Source organism: Panicum virgatum, chromosome 7K (assembly GCF_016808335.1).
Source record: "Panicum virgatum strain AP13 chromosome 7K, P.virgatum_v5, whole genome shotgun sequence".
NCBI lineage: Eukaryota > Viridiplantae > Streptophyta > Magnoliopsida > Poales > Poaceae > Panicum > Panicum virgatum.
In genome coordinates, this window is record NC_053142.1 from 34,170,928 (window position 1) to 34,186,461 (window position 15,534).

At 48.4% G+C, this 15,534-nt stretch overlaps 3 protein-coding genes across 4 annotated transcripts; all 3 read left to right on the forward strand.

The window, feature by feature from the left end:
• Window positions 1-2,088: 2,088 nt before the first annotated feature.
• LOC120641155 lies at window positions 2,089-8,777 on the forward strand. Of its 2 annotated transcripts, none has more exons than XM_039917155.1 (6): window positions 2,089-2,689; window positions 2,814-3,070; window positions 4,743-5,434; window positions 5,531-5,617; window positions 7,171-8,160; window positions 8,287-8,777. In XM_039917155.1, exons 2-6 carry the CDS (start codon window positions 2,974-2,976, stop codon window positions 8,335-8,337), a joined length of 1,917 nt encoding a protein of 638 aa, XP_039773089.1. In that variant the 5' UTR covers window positions 2,089-2,689; window positions 2,814-2,973; the 3' UTR covers window positions 8,338-8,777. The 2 variants fall into 2 exon arrangements, with proteins under 2 accessions (XP_039773089.1, XP_039773088.1); XM_039917154.1 differs by having other exon boundaries at window positions 2,216-2,689; window positions 7,159-8,160.
• A 1,751-nt stretch (window positions 8,778-10,528) lies between these two features.
• On the forward strand, window positions 10,529-12,549 carry LOC120641156 (aspartic proteinase nepenthesin-1-like). The gene has a single exon (XM_039917157.1). The coding sequence runs from the start codon at window positions 10,906-10,908 to the stop codon at window positions 12,241-12,243; it is 1,338 nt and encodes a 445-aa protein (XP_039773091.1). The 5' UTR covers window positions 10,529-10,905; the 3' UTR covers window positions 12,244-12,549.
• A 143-nt stretch (window positions 12,550-12,692) lies between these two features.
• Window positions 12,693-14,753, forward strand: LOC120641157 (aspartyl protease 37-like). Its single transcript, XM_039917158.1, has 2 exons — window positions 12,693-13,519; window positions 13,600-14,753. Exons 1-2 carry the CDS (start codon window positions 13,059-13,061, stop codon window positions 14,483-14,485), a joined length of 1,347 nt encoding a protein of 448 aa, XP_039773092.1. The 5' UTR covers window positions 12,693-13,058; the 3' UTR covers window positions 14,486-14,753.
• Window positions 14,754-15,534: the final 781 nt, after the last annotated feature.

Genomic DNA, 15,534 nt, shown 5'->3' on the forward strand with positions numbered 1-15,534 from the left:
TAATGAATAACCCTATAATTAGTTGGATCTTTAAGTACCTCCAAATAGAGGTGTAGCTCACACCGCATGTGTTATATCTCAACTAAGATCAAAACTGCCTCGCGAAATTAAACAACGATAAACAAAGGCACCAAAGACCACGCCAAAAGGATTAATGAATATGCGCATTGGATCAGAGCATCCTATTGACGTTCCATCACAAAAATCATCTATAATTAGGTAAATATATGCCACAAAGTTGGAGTTCCTCGTCAGTCAATTGCAAAGTTCGGACGGATCCCTGCCGCATTCAGTACCATCGGATAAAAGTGAGCGCGAGTTTAACTTGTAGCTTTTTGCAATGCGCCTGCAGTGCACCGTGCTGGTGGAAAGGAGGTTGGAGGTGAGTTTGGGGACGTTGGCATGCTTAACTGCTGCGCGGAGAACACAAATGTACCGTGTGATGTGATTAGTGCCCCGTCTGAGCAGCTCTGAAGACCATGTTTGTTTCCAGGAACTTTTTTCTAAAGTCCCTGTCACATCAATTTTTTTTACTATTTTAAAGTATCAAACAAAATTTGATTATAATTTTTTTGACAGATGAGTGCTAATTCGCGAGACGAATCTAATGAGCCTAATTAATTCATAATTTGCTACAATGATGCTACAGTAATAATCCGCTAATTATGAATTAATATACCTCATTAGATTCGTCTCGTAGTTTAGCCCTAGGGTTCTGCAGTTAGTTTTATAATTAATCTTTATTTAATACTTCTAAATACTAAGATTCTCTTTGATGTGACATGGACTAAAATTTAGCCTCTAAAACCAAACAACCTCTAAGTTTAAGACTGGTGGGTAGGGTTGTCTATGTCAAGATAGGTTTGATTTAGCTCCAGGTGAACCTTATGTAGCTTGAAATAACTACTTTATTTGTACATATTAGTTTTTTGTCACACTGAAAATAATCTAATGCCAACCCCCGTTTTAAAATATTTGCCACTCCTCGTTTTTCGTGCCAACTTTGACCAATTGTTTTTTTCTGTAGAATGTTTATCAATGTTTAATGTTCATATATCACTAGATTTGTTATGAAATAGATTTTATTATTATTATTATATATTTTTAAGTATTTATAAAACTTTTTTAGAAAAAAATATTTAGTCAAAATTGGCACGATAAACGAGGAGTGACAAGTATTTTGAAACGGAGGTTGATAGTGTTCTCCTCAAGCAGGAAATCATTTTCCATTCTTTTTACCTCGAAAATTATTAAGTTATTCAAGGGAAACAATCTACACATTTTAAGTGAATTTAGCTATCATTTTCTTAGCAAACACTTTTAATTCAGATACATTATTTGTGTTGATACCAGCATCCTTTTATATTCTCATATAATTTTAAGAATTTTCTATTCAAATAAAGCATTTTATTTTATTAAAATGCTTCGATGTATCGAAAGCTCACCTGGCAATAAAGCTATTGTTTCACCTCTGTCGTCTCGTCACCATTCTTTGCCTCCATCCACTAATTCATATTGTGTTTTCTCGCCTGTAATCTTTCCACCCATTTTTCTAGCTTGCTTGTACATTAAATCCAAACGTCTCCATAGTTTGTTGTCGTGTTTCTACCCAAACATGTTGCATGCCTGCTGACTAGGATATAACAAATTGTTGCTATCTATACTTGCCATCGGATATTGCAAATCATTAGATTACTTCAGGATCACACTAGACTCAAAAACTACCATTTAAAGTGTCGGCTGCAACACGACAAGCTCGTCATACGTTACAAGTGAGCCTATACAAAATTTAATTTTGTCTTACTTCAAATGTATACTTATGTTCATGTGTTCTTTACACATAAGTGATGTTTGGCGCAACTTTTAAAAATCTTTTTTTTTAAAAAAGGAGTATCGTAGCATTCTTTTGAAATCCTTTACCATCTCTCTAGATCCAGGCACATACTCCAGAAAAAACTCTAAAGTACTAAGAATTTCAACAAAACAAAAATATAATAAAAAATTCTAATTACTAAATGTATGCTCAATGTCTACGAAATATGCTCAGACGAAGAGATAAACCCAAATGGAATGGGCCACCCAGAAACCTGAAACCGTCATCGAACTCGGGGGTGAGAGGAGAGGAGAAAGAAGCGAGGGGCGCTGAAAGCCACAGTTTGCTTAGGGTTTCTCTCCCCCCCGGCCGAGACAGACAAGTACACCACCACACACACGCCCCCCCCCCCCCCCCCACGAAATTCACAAACCCACCGGAGGCACAGAAATTCCCGTGGGAGGAAAAATCCCGTGCGAAATCCGGCGCTCCAAATCCCTCCGACCCCGAAGCGCTCCCCCGAGCCCGTTCCGAATCCTGCAAATCCCCGCTGAAATTCCCCAATCCTCCGCGGGTCGCCGCCGCCTTCCCTGCGACCGACCCGCCTCCCCGTCGCAGCCGCTGCCGCGATTTCCAAATCCACCTGAGGTGTTTCGTCTCTCCCCCTCTCTGCTACTGCCGCCACGAATTGTCGCGACCGGGCCGTCATCGGGGACCTTCTCGGGCCTGCGAGGCCAGGGGCTCCCTTCCGCGGAAATCCCCTCTCGTCGAGAGGAGGCGCCCCCTCTTTCTGGCCGCCCCCGCGCTCTGCTGGTGCTTGAGTGGCGTGGGGGTGGAGATCCACCCGGGCGTGGATCGATTCCTCTCCGTTCGGTGGTGAGTAACCCTAGCTTGCTGGGGCGGATTGTCAAAGGACTTCGTTTTGTTCTCGTGGACCTGAGGATTTGTTATAGACGTGATACCCTGCTAATCCAATCCAATCGGTGCATGGCCCGATTAGGTTTTCATCATCCAGGGCGGAAGATCAATCCACAAAGGTGCACGAGCAGTTTGTTTCCCCAAGAATTCGGGGGGTTCGACTGAACCCCCATGCCCGACGTTAAGTCCGCCCCTGGTGGTGGTGGACTGGATTGGCGGACGCTGCTGATTTCGTCACGGGCATGGAACGAGCTGAGCCCTCGTTGAAGCCGGAATGGCTGCTGCGGCCTGCTCCAGCAGCTGTCACAGCCCTCCGGCCTGCCACTTCGCCCCGCGCTGGTGAGCTTGCGCGTGTTACTTATCTGTTTGGGCTGCTATAGTGGCTAGCGCTATGGATAAATTGTCGTGCAATTTATGTCAGTAATGATGAGAAGTCGTAACGGATAGATTTATTGTGACATCGGATACGGCAGCTATCCTGCCAGTGCCTAGATTTATACATGCCAAGTGTTGGCTTCTGTTTGTGCTTGTGGAAGCTAGTTCAGTTTTATGGTGATAATTTGCTGCCTCATTACAATTCCATGCTACTAAAAACAAGCCTTCCATGGTTGCACTGTTTTGTTCCATCATTGTGGTATATGAGCAATGTTTGCATGCTGAGGTGTTCTATTTATTATGTTGCATGTAACTAATCGCCTCATTGATTCCCGGTTGCGTGCTTACGTTAGAACTTAGAAGTTTGGCTAACTATGGTAACTATTAAAGGGAAGCTGTTAGGGGGGCATTGCTTTGGATATGCGCTTTGCCTTGTATATTGTGGAACTGATGTTTCTCAGTTTGTTGTGTAACAATATAACTGCAGTGATTATTGTGACGTTTGGGATTCATGTGTAAGGAAATTTTGTTGTTGGAGTGTTGGGGGCCTTGTTGGAACCTTGGAGGTTGATCGAAGTATTCGTTCTTTTCCTTGTCTGTTAGCCCACTTTTGGTGATGCTTTTACTGTCTGTCTAGCAGCAATCCATCACCTTTTCTTCAGCGCAATTAAGGATTAGGAACAGGGGACACGTGCGACTCTGTATTTGCAAGAATGCACTTAAATGCCAACCGTCAGTGGCATAAATCACATCTGTAAAGGCAACATAATCATCTAATGTGCCTTTTCTATTTGGATTGCACCCAACATTTTCTTTCCTATTGTATCGTGTAGAGAATACTAGGGATTTCTAAAGCTTGATTTTCCACCTGCTACTAATATACACAAACAAAGCAATTGGTAAGCAAATAGCAATAGTTAAATATAAATTTATAACTAAGTGATCCAATTCGTCACCAGGCTATGCTTTCGACAAACGGAGGTGAAAAAAAAGGAAATCAATACACAGGGAAATTGTTGCTTACTTGGCATTGCTGGCTTGAGCCTTGATGCATGGGTACAAGGTCAAATAATGGATTCTAGGGCAGATCATTGCATGTATCTTCAGCTATGACTAGCTTGTTGTAGATTGTTTGTGTTTTCTTGTAGTGTGCTCGTACATAAACTTTGTTGCTTGTTGTGTCTTGCCTGCTTATTGGGGACAATAGCATGAGGATTGTATATTTATATTTCTGTGCTGATTAGAAAGCAATGTTTTAAATAGCGGTTTCGCGGAACTGCCACTATGATCACTGCAGTAGAAAATAGTGCGCTATAGCGGGCAATAGCGCTAATAGAGGTTTGAGGACCCTGCAGCTAAATTCTATAGGCCGCTAACATTGTTAGAAAGTAATATTGCTTCTATGCTTATGGAATCTTTTGTTCTTGCACACAGTGAAATCTCTCATGTAGTTTACAGATATGTCTTTCTTTTCTCATCAAGATTGTTGTTTTAATGCCTTCTTACAATGCATACTGTTGTACTTGGTTTACATGCATATGCATGAGTTGTTCATTATTTGCTAGTGACACTGGTTTACATCTTGATGCTTTATCTGGCATTATGTACTAAGATGCTCTTGCTTGGATGACTCTAGATGATCAAGGCAGGGGTGCTTCATCAAGAAATCGTTCATCAGGGCGTGATCGTGATCGGAGCTCTCAACAGTCCTCCCCCCGGAGTTCAGGCTCTGGTGGGTCAAGGCGGAATGATCGGGATGGTACAGGGAAATCAAGAGGCTATTCTAGTTTTGGAAGGCACAACAGGGAAAGGGTGCAGGAAAAGGACCCGGATTTTCGTGACCGGGATAGTAAGTTGATTCAGCCAGAGGACCCTCTACGTGATGGTTTCGAGTCGTTTAGCTCATGCAGGTCTGAAAAGGACAGGCTTAACCGTACTCGTTCAAAGGTGTCCGTATCAAACCGTGCAGTAGGAGTAAGTTTAGACAATGGTAATCTATCTAAAAAGGATACTGGTGGCATCTCCTTTGAGCGAGAATTCCCACACCTTGGTTCTGAGGACAAAAATGGAAAACAAGACATAGGTAGAGTTTCATCTCCTGGAATTAGCACCCCAATTCAAAACATACCATTGATTACTTCATCTGAAGGATGGAACTCAGTGCTGGCAGAAGTACCGACACTCAGCGATCCAAGCATTAACTCCATTTCCTCTTCTTTATCACCTGCTGGTTCAAGTAAGCAGACTGAAGTGTCCAATTCTGGCAGTGTGCTGAGCATGGCTGAAACAGTGATGCAGTCACCGTTAAAGATTTCCACCACACCCCAGGTAGTTAATCAATATGATGTTTATGTTTTTTTTCCCATTTGCATCTCATTCCCTTCTCTTGATCTAAATCTTATGTTTATGGTTCTTTTTATTCAGCTATCAATTGATGCTCAGAAAATTGAAGAAAGGACTTTGAGGCAGTGCATTTTGAGGCCTCTTACACCATCAACGAACAAAATTTCTGTAAGTACCTAACCTGTTGCCTTTGCGCCACTGCCAACTCATGCTTAAGCTCCTATGCCACTTAATGGATATGTTCATAATGAGTTCCTTACTCACTTTCCATCTTGTTTGGTAATTATTATGGCCTATTGAGGACAACACAATTAGTACAAATATATTTTTCAGCTTTTCTTGTAGTATATTTTATAATCAAGTAGTACAGTTATGTGCAAATAGTTCTTCAACTTCAACGCTTTATTTTAGTTCTTTTTAATTAGTGCATCAACATTGTCTGCTAACTTCATTAGCATGTGATAATAGTTGTTCTATGTTATTAGTGAGCAATCATAATAAATGTATTTGAACTAAGATTTCCCATTGTATTATTTAATCTCATTTTACCCACGACCTAATAGACTACTAGTTGCTGACAAATGGCAATTACCTTTTGAGCGGTAAGAGCTGTCTTTATATCAGTCAATTATGCAAGCAAAATTACTGGAGAACTGATTGCTTTGCTGTTTGAACATACATGTTTGGAATTGGATTTAGTTCAAAAAAAAAATTTGGAATTGGATATATCATCTGTGCATTTTCCTGTTTTCAAATTATAGAATCCTGAATATTGTCCTACATCAGTTATTCAAAGTTGTAAAATCACATATGAACTAGTAGTTTGCAAGGGACATGCTTCATAAATGACTTAAATTGGAAAAGCAACTTTGCCCCTTCAGCTGTACCTCATCAGATTGTTGGGAGTGCTTTACCAATTCTCTTTGGACAAAGAAAAGGTCCCCAAAATAGGTATACATGGCACCAGAAATATGCTTTGCGTACCATGTGTTTTCCTGATTAATCACAACTTCCTTACATTGTGATTTGCTTTGTCAGAGTCCATCTAGATATGGACTTTGTGGCTGTATTATTGTCGTTGACACCAATTAGCTAACATTTAAAAAGTTCTATTAATGATGAAATTATATATGCTTTGTTGCAATAAATACAACAAACATACCTAGCACTTAGTTTTCAGTGGTAGCTGGTACTCATGATTGAAGCAATGCTGTTGTACTTTCGATGGTAATATTACTATTTTCAGTAATAGTGATCCATTTATACCCCATTGGATCTCTTGTATTATGGTTAGTGTTCCTTATGTGAACTCGTTATTGTCCATCCAACTCTTGTGAAAGGAGCTATATAGCAGCAGCATGTTTCCAAATTTTTTGTGCTATCAGTAGTGTGTGGTTGTGGAGTGTTAGTTACCATGCATAGCATAAAATTTAGTGGGCAACTGAAATACTCAAGTCTAAATTATGATACCTGATAGCTGACAAGTGACAAGAGATTATATTTTCTGTTGGTCAGTATTTTCGCTTATCCGAAAACCATCTGTTTATTACTGTATTTCTTCGTCATCATAATGTATTTCCTGTAGTCACTCGAATGCAATAGATAACTTTATTGAGGTGAATGTTCTTGTGATTGCATTTCCCTGTTCGTTTCACATATGTTCTCATCTGCTGAATTGGTGACATGGTTGTTTGAACTAATTCGTTCAGAATACTGTACAGGCATCAAATTCCTTGGATAAATTAAAACCTAAAGGTTCAAGAGCTGGAGAGTCTAATGGTCCTATCAAGATTGCTCCACAACTGTCGCTACAGCCATCTAGCAGCTCTATTCGCACTCCAGTCAAAACTGAGCTCGTAAAGCCATCTCAATCAGGCAGCTTTCAAGTCCTTAGCCGTGAACAGAATGGTACTGTAAATACTGCTGCCAAAGACAGCACCAGCAATCCTGTGAGCCCTGTTCTAGGTCGATCTTCTTCGATGGAACCTATGCGGAAGTCTGTTGTCAATCCTAAGCCTAAGGTTGGCACTAACGGTCGTTCTTTGCATCCGCTGCAAGTGCAAGGTTCATTTGGTGACAGAAAAACAAGTGCAAAAGACAAGCTCAAGTTTTTTGAGTTTTTGCGGAGCAAGTCTGTAAATGGTTCAAGCACTGCTATCGAGTCTTCATCTAGCCTGATTGATGACCAGCATAACTCTTGTCTTGATTTGTCCTTCAAGTTTATTGAAAATGGAAGCAGTTCATGTGAAGAAGCAAATTCTTGTGAGGGATCTCAGCAACACTTGTCTGACAACGAGGAAATCATTCCAACTTCAGAATCTCATGATGTTTTAGATGAGGGATCTCTGGGGATTCAAGTTGACGACAGGGATGCCAACTCTTCACCAGTACCTGCTGACACAGAAGATGTAGCTTCTAAGAAGCCCCAGCCAGACAAAGCTGAAGATGTTCTGCCCATTAAACCTGCATATATAAATGGTAGTTCCATGATTTCCAACTCTGTTGACAGTGAGGCCAATTTGCCGCTGGAGGAAGACCATCCTGCTCATGAGTTCGAACACATTGGAGCAGGGGAGGAGAAACCCTGTCCTGCTCAGGAGTTTGAGCCTATTGGAGCTGGTGGGGAGGAAGAGTTGAACCTCCTGAGATCTATGGGCTGGGATGAGAACGAAGTAGTTCAACCTCTTCAGCAGGAGGAGATTGCTGATTGTGTAAGTACTTGTTACATTCAATAATCTAGCTGATTGAAATTACTTCAGTGCACTTGTGTGTTTTTCTGAAGCTACTTCAGGAATGGGTGCTAAAATTTTCCTATGTTTCGAACATTTGTTTTGTAGCTAAGGCAGAATGTGAGGCTGCAGCAGAAGCTTCAGGAGTGCAGGGGCTGATATCTGAATCTGTGGAGCAACGTAAACTGTGTGGTCACCATGCTGAGAACATGTGGACTTGAGCCATGGCCTGACGAGTTTTGGTAACTACCTCGGTCAACCGATCAGGGAATGATTGTCTAGCTTAGCAAATGGGGTTTTGTTTTTGTCAATGCTTGTTCAGCATTGTGGGGGGAGGTTTCATGGGTAGAGCTGATAATTTCCCCCGCTTAAAAGAGGTTTTAGGGTTTTTCTTCCTCATTTTCCCAGAAGGAATACACCAAATGGAAGTCTTGTCTGGTGTTGGGGGCACACAGGGCTGCGTTGCTCTGAAAGAAGAATAGGTTGTCTTTCTTTTTTTGCTTTTCATCGCTTATCTTTTTTTTCAGAAAAAGAAGGGAAAAAAGAATGGTCGAGCTTAACATGAAAAAGTTGCACAGGAATTATCTCGGTCTTGAATTTTTCTTGCCTCGTTTTTTCTTTTTGAGGTTTCATACTGCTATCGTGGCTTCTTTTGCTCCGGTCTGGCGAATGTCTCCTTTGGTCCTTATTATAGCGACCAATAGGTTTAATGCCAAATTTCCACGTGGAACAAATTTGGCAAAGGCTAGCTCGGCTAGCTCTCTTCTGATGGGTTAACTTCAATGTCTGTTTCTGTGCCTAGTGATTGGTCAGCTTCTTACCGAGTGCTCGTACACAGTGCTTTCGGGTACTACCCCACAAACCACCAGAGCTTCTCAATAACAATTCTCGTTATCCAGTAGTGTGTCATAAGATTCTCCGATGACACGGAACCTTACAGCAGACGGTTGGGCTCGGGCACCTGCCCCCAGACCGACCCCAGCTACAAAGGAAAGGGGACCCAGCAAGTTGGACGGCGCTGATCTACGTAACGGATCCGTAGGACCAGTCGTCACGCAGAAATCCCCCTGATATATATAGTGCTTTGCAGGTAAAACGTTGCTGTCTCACCTACACCCATCGACGACTCTCAAAAATAACAACCAGCCGTTCAGAATTGTTGGTCCCCGAATCACACACCCCCTTGTCACAAGAAGCTCCCACACGCTGGCCACACTTGTTCACCTTGCAAAATTTGATTTTGAAGATGCACGGCTGGTTTGTACGCGTGGCAAAGTCTTGGCTGCTGCCTCGCCCAGTCTTCCGTGACGGTTCGGGTCATAACATAACATCGTCATGCAAACTAGTACAAACCTGCAAAAGGTCCTGTAACTTGTAGCTTGGCAGTTACGAGAGCCTCGGTAGCACCTCGGATCGTGAGTTCCGACTCTCTGTGGGAGTGAATATTTTAGAATTTAACGGTACCGTACTTTTAATGGTACGATGTTTCCGTCGACAGTACGACTGGTGATTTTGTCAATCTTGATGTGTCGACTCAGTCTTTAAACATATTCATGGGGGATTTGCACTCGTGCGTTCGTAGGAGGCCGTGTGTGCACGTTATGAGTGTCTGAATTGACAAATCGTACCGTGTAACTTAAAAAGAATTCCAGGACTCCGTTTAAATACTTTGATTTGATTTGAAATTTGGATGATGGGTATGTGGAGCGCACAGAGTGTTAGCTACGGACCGGTGGTGTACAGAGCGCACGCGGGGTAGACAAGATCACAAGAGCATCGTATGATCGATTTGATCATTGACGAATGCACCTAATCGACCACAAACAAGTGCAATCGCAATCATGGCTTACTTGCAAGGGAAACAAACCGAGGCAGGCAGGCCACTCCTGGTAGACGAACATGGTCAGGGGCCAAGCAACAATCCAAAAGCCCCAATTGGACCGGCCAGTCGCTCACCAACTTGGGCATCATACCTAGCCTGTGTTGGTTACCTAGCCCCTCCCCCTTTTGAAACGAGTCAAACAATGCAAATCGGTCTCTACTTTCCTCGCAAAAAGGGTCGCACAACTTTTGTAGACAAAAGACCGGTACGCAAATCCACATCCGTATGGATTTAACACATGAACAATGGTATTGCTTCTAGAGAACACGCAGAGAAGCAAAAATTCTAGCCAGCTGCGAAGAACAGAACGTTCTAAAGTGAAACGCGGCAACAAAAAAAAAAATCGTAACCATTTGGACCTAAAAGGCCACGTTGGTACGACACACTCGCTCTCTTCTCAGCAAAGAGAGGAATGCTATCAAGTGGTACAAATGAAACCAGACAAGAGCCCAGGAGAAGCTTCGCTGCTCGATAGATTAGGTCCGAATCCACACCTCAGTCTCCCTCACGGTTGCTTCGCCGCCCTGGCTTCCTGTCCACCACCGGCTGCTTTCACACCTCCTCCTCGACCGCCCTCGATCCTCTCTCTCTTTCCACTTCCCTGTGTCGTACGTGTTCTCTTGTTCGAGCTTTGTATTGTACACTTTGTGTACAGCCGGATTATTGCCGCCATTTATTTGCATAAAATGGTCGTGTGCAGCAAACCTATCTGTAACTACCAAATGGCACTTGAATATTCGTGATCACACAAGTATAAGTCCGGCCTCCGTCCAATGGCAGAAGAATCGATCGAGCCCACACTGCACTAGCTTTCTCTCTTGCTCTTCCGAGCTCCAAGCGAAAAGATGGAGTCGCTAGCACGGTTGCTTCTGCTGGTGGCCGCGGCCACGGGCGCCCTGGCCGCGACGCCGCCCCACCCCGCCAAGGGCCTGCGCGTGCGGCTGACGCACGTCGACGCGCACGGCAACTACTCGCGGCTGCAGCTGCTGCAGCGGGCGGCGCGGCGGAGCCACCACCGCATGTCGAGGCTCGTCGCGCGGGCCACCGGCGTGCCGATGTCGAGCAAGGCCGTCGCGCGGGGCGGCGACCTGCAGGTGCCGGTGCACGCGGGCAACGGCGAGTTCCTGCTGGACCTGGCCATCGGCACGCCGGCGCTGGCGTACGCGGCCATCGTGGACACAGGCAGCGACCTGGTGTGGACGCAGTGCAAGCCGTGCGTGGAGTGCTTCAACCAGAGCACGCCGGTGTTCGACCCCGCGTCTTCCTCCACCTACGCCCCCGTGCCGTGCTCCAGCGACCTGTGCGGCGACCTGCCCACCTCCAGCTGCACGTCGTCGGCGGCGTCGGCCGGGTGCGCGTACGCCTACACCTACGGCGACGCCTCGTCGACGCGCGGGGTGCTGGCCACCGAGACCTTCACGCTGGCCAAGTCCAAGCTCCCCGGCGTGGCGTTCGGCTGCGGCGACACCAACGAGGGCGACGGCTTCGCGCAGGGCGCGGGGCTCGTGGGGCTCGGGCGCGGCCCGCTGTCGCTCGTCTCCCAGCTCGGCCTCGACAAGTTCTCCTACTGCCTCACCTCCCTGGACGACGCCGGCGGCAAGAGCCCGCTGCTCCTGGGCTCCGCCGCCGGCATCGCCGAGAGCGCGGTCACGGCGCCCGCGCAGAGCACCCCGCTGGTGAAGAACCCGAGCCAGCCGTCCTTCTACTACGTGACCCTGACGGGGCTCACCGTGGGGTCCGCCCGCATCGCCCTCCCGAGCTCGGCGTTCGCGATCCAGGACGACGGCACGGGCGGCGTCATCGTCGACTCCGGCACCTCCATCACGTACCTGGAGGCGCCGGGCTACCGCGCGCTGAGGAAGGCGTTCGTGGCGCAGATGTCCCTGCCGGTCGCCGACGGGTCGGAGATCGGGCTGGACCTGTGCTTCCAGGCGCCGGCCAAGGGCGTGGACCAGGTGCGGGTGCCCAAGCTGGTGCTCCACTTCGACGGCGGCGCGGACCTGGACCTCCCCGCCGAGAACTACATGGTGCTCGACGCCGCGTCCGGCGCGCTGTGCCTGACGGTGATGCCGTCGAGGGGCCTCTCCATCATCGGCAACTTCCAGCAGCAGAACTTCCAGTTCGTGTACGACGTCGCCGGCGACACGCTCTCGTTCGCGCCCGTGCAGTGCGCCAAGCTGTGAGCCGCCGGGTTCGTTCGCAGCCGTACGCGCGCGAGCGCGCGGCTGTACATGTGTGGTTGTATTGGATGGGCGATTGATTGGTCTTCGCTGCTTGAGCTTGACGATGGGGTGGTTACCGGTCAGTGAATCGATGCCGACCTGTAGATATCATCATGTTTGTGACACGCTGATTTTTTTTTTGTCTGCTGGAACAATGGGTTGGATTGCTGAGGAAGTAGCAGGGAGATTTAGGACGGAGACGGAGACCCATTTGGTCCATGAGCTGCCTGACCTCGAATTGACTTGCGACGCCCCGGCGTTTTCAAACACCTGAAGTTTCTCAATTGCTTTGAGGTCGGCGATTCAGAACGTGTAGAAACGAGGACATTCATCTGAAGTTAGTCCAGCATCTCGGCTAAATGGGCCACTCAGGGCGCCTTCAACCTCCGGCCCGTTAGCTCAGAATCTTATCGTTGCAGCCCAGGCCCATCACTGCTCACCATCGTTATTTGAAAAAAAACAAAAAATAGCAGCACACACGCAGCCGCAGGTCGCAGACCAAAAAAGAAAGAAAGAAAGAAAAAAAAAGAAGGAACACAGGAAGGATGTCATGCCTCATGCCGTGCCGCGCGGTGCGAGTGCGATGCTAACACTAACCAGCTCGCCTTTGCCACACCACCTTTGTATGGCCGAGGCCGAGGAAACCAAGCCAAGCCGCCGCCGCCGCCGCTTATCTACTCGACTCCTTTCGCCATCAAGCACGGGACACACATGCCGCACACGAGCACCAGCCTCCGCGATCACGCGCGCGCAGCGTAGCCTCGCCCTCGCCCGCCATGGACATGGAGCTGCTGCTGGTGCTCCTGCTCTTCCTCGCCATCCCGGTGGTGCTCCCGGCGCCGGTCCGCCTCGAGCTGGCCCGCGTGGACGCCAACCTCACGGGCCACGACCTCATCCGCCGCGCCGTGCAGCGCAGCCTCGACCGCCCGGGAGTCGCCGTGCCGCGCCCCGGCGGCGGCGCCGGCGCGGCGACCGCCGCGGACGGGGGGCGCAGGTCCTCCGCCGCCGCCCCGGTGGTGGCCGGAGGCGGGGAGTACCTGGTCAAGCTCGGCATCGGCACGCCGCAGCACTTCTTCTCGGCGGCCATCGACACGGCCACCGACCTCGTCTGGATGCAGTGCCAGCCCTGCGTCAGCTGCTACCGCCAGCTTGACCCCGTCTTCAACCCCAGGCTCTCCTCCTCCTACGCCGTCGTCCCCTGCAGCAGCGACACCTGCGTCCAGTTCGATGAGCACAGGCACGTGCCGCATTCATCCTCACTGACAAGTGAAGACAAGCACCTCCCGCTGATCTGGCTGTTGCGTGCGTGCGCTGCAGGTGCCGCTCCGAGGACGACGACGCGTGCCAGTACACGTACAGGTACAGCGGGAACGGCGTGACCAGGGGCACCCTGGCCGTCGACAAGCTGGCCGTCGGCAGCGACGTGTTCCACGGCGTGGTCTTCGGCTGCAGTGACTCCAGCGCCGGGGGGCCCCCGGCGCAGGCGTCCGGGCTCGTCGGCCTCGGCCGCGGGCCGCTCTCGCTCGTGTCCCAGCTCTCCGTGCGACGGTTCATGTACTGCCTGCCGCCGCCCGTGTCCCGGACGCCCGGGAAGCTCGTGCTCGGCGCGGCCGCGGACGCCGTCCGGAACGTGTCGGACCGGGTCACCATCACCATGTCGTCCAGCACGCGCTACCCGTCCTACTACTACCTCAACCTCGACGGCCTCGCCGTGGGCGACCAGACTCCGCGCATGGTCAAAACCACGGCGCCGCCGCCCACGGCTCGAAGAGGAGGAGCCGCCGCCGGCGGCGGCGGCAGCGCGAACGCTTACGGGATGATCGTGGACATCGCGTCGACGATCTCGTTCCTGGAGACGTCGCTGTACGACGAGCTGGCGGACGACCTGGAGGAGGAGCTCCGGCTGCCCCGCGCCACGCCGTCGCGCCGCCTGGGGCTGGACCTCTGCTTCATCCTGCCGGAGGGGGTGGGGATGGACCGGGTGTACGTGCCGACGGTGTCGCTGTCCTTCGACGGGCGGTGGCTGGAGCTGGAGAGGGACCGCCTGTTCGTGGAGGACGGCCGGACGATGTGCCTGATGGTTGGCAAGACCAGCGGGGTGTCCATCCTGGGCAACTTCCAGCAGCAGAACATGCAGGTCCTCTACAACCTGCGCCGGGGAAAGATCACCTTCGCCAAGGCCAGCTGCGAATCCATGCCGTAGATAGGTTCCACATGGACTGGCATATTTGATCTTGTACTCCGTGCCGAGAATTTTAGCCAAATTGCACACTGGGAGATTACATTCTGATGATGCCACTTGCCGCTACTGGAGTGGCGAGCTTGGTTAGTAGTACACCGCAACAACCCCCTTCCTTTCATCTGAAAACGTTTTCATATAATTATTTCACCCTGGATGCCGGGGGATCTAACTCCTTTTTCGATCTAAAATTTGGCTAAAACTAGGGAGGAAAACCTTCGTGGACTAAATATTTTATTAAAATGACTTCCCCATGAATTGCTCACCCCGGGAAAAGTTAGAGATCCAGGGGATTTGAGTTTTAATAGTAGCCCACCCCCATGAAAAGATTTTGATGATGTCTTTGCCTCTCCTCAACCTGAACCCCACAAAACCTAACCCCGAACTCCAAATGCTAACCCAAATCGAAGCTCACCAAAGTTGATGGAAGATGCAAATCCTCTGCCCTGTTCTACAATTTCTACGTCTCCTGCGACACCCAAACGCTGCCACCTCTCCAGCCTCCAAATTGACCAAAACTCAAGTTTAGCCCATTATTGGGAAAAATGCTATCTGGTTGGAAGGCTGATTTGCTCACAAAAGCTGGCAGAAATATTTTGGTCCAACTTGTTCTCAATTCCATGCTAATCTACCTGTTGCTGGCCCTAGACCTCCATGCCAAGGCTTTGGAGGCAATTGATAAAATTAGAAGGGGTTTTCTATGGAAGAGAACAAAAGATGTGAGGGGAGGGCACTGTTTAATAGCTTGGCCTAAAGTTGCAAGACCACCTAACTTAGGCGGCTTGGGCATCTCCCACCTCCAGTTTTTAGGTTGGGCTCTAAGGTTAAGGTGGCTTTGGCTCCAGAAAACTAAACCCGACAAACCATAGGCCTTTCTCCCAGTCCAGGCCCCACTCCAAGTAAAAGCTTTCTTAGCTGTTTCCATTACCTCAGAAGGTGGAAATAGAGAAAATACATTTTTCGGACTGACAGATGGTTGCTTGGACAAAGACTGGATCAGGCCTTCCCTCACT

Excerpts from the sequence above, each read along its gene's own strand:
- LOC120641155 (XM_039917154.1), top strand. The coding sequence starts at position 2,974 with ATGGAACGAGCTGAGCCCTCGTTGAAGCCGGAATGGCTGCTGCGGCCT. Across the intron at positions 3,071-4,742 it reads TGCCACTTCGCCCCGCGCTG|ATGATCAAGGCAGGGGTGCT; the intron begins GTGAGCTTGCGC and ends GGATGACTCTAG. Across the intron at positions 5,435-5,530 it reads AGATTTCCACCACACCCCAG|CTATCAATTGATGCTCAGAA; the intron begins GTAGTTAATCAA and ends CTTTTTATTCAG.
- LOC120641156 (XM_039917157.1), top strand. The coding sequence starts at position 10,906 with ATGGAGTCGCTAGCACGGTTGCTTCTGCTGGTGGCCGCGGCCACGGGC.
- LOC120641157 (XM_039917158.1), top strand. The coding sequence starts at position 13,059 with ATGGACATGGAGCTGCTGCTGGTGCTCCTGCTCTTCCTCGCCATCCCG. Across the intron at positions 13,520-13,599 it reads GTCCAGTTCGATGAGCACAG|GTGCCGCTCCGAGGACGACG; the intron begins GCACGTGCCGCA and ends CGTGCGCTGCAG.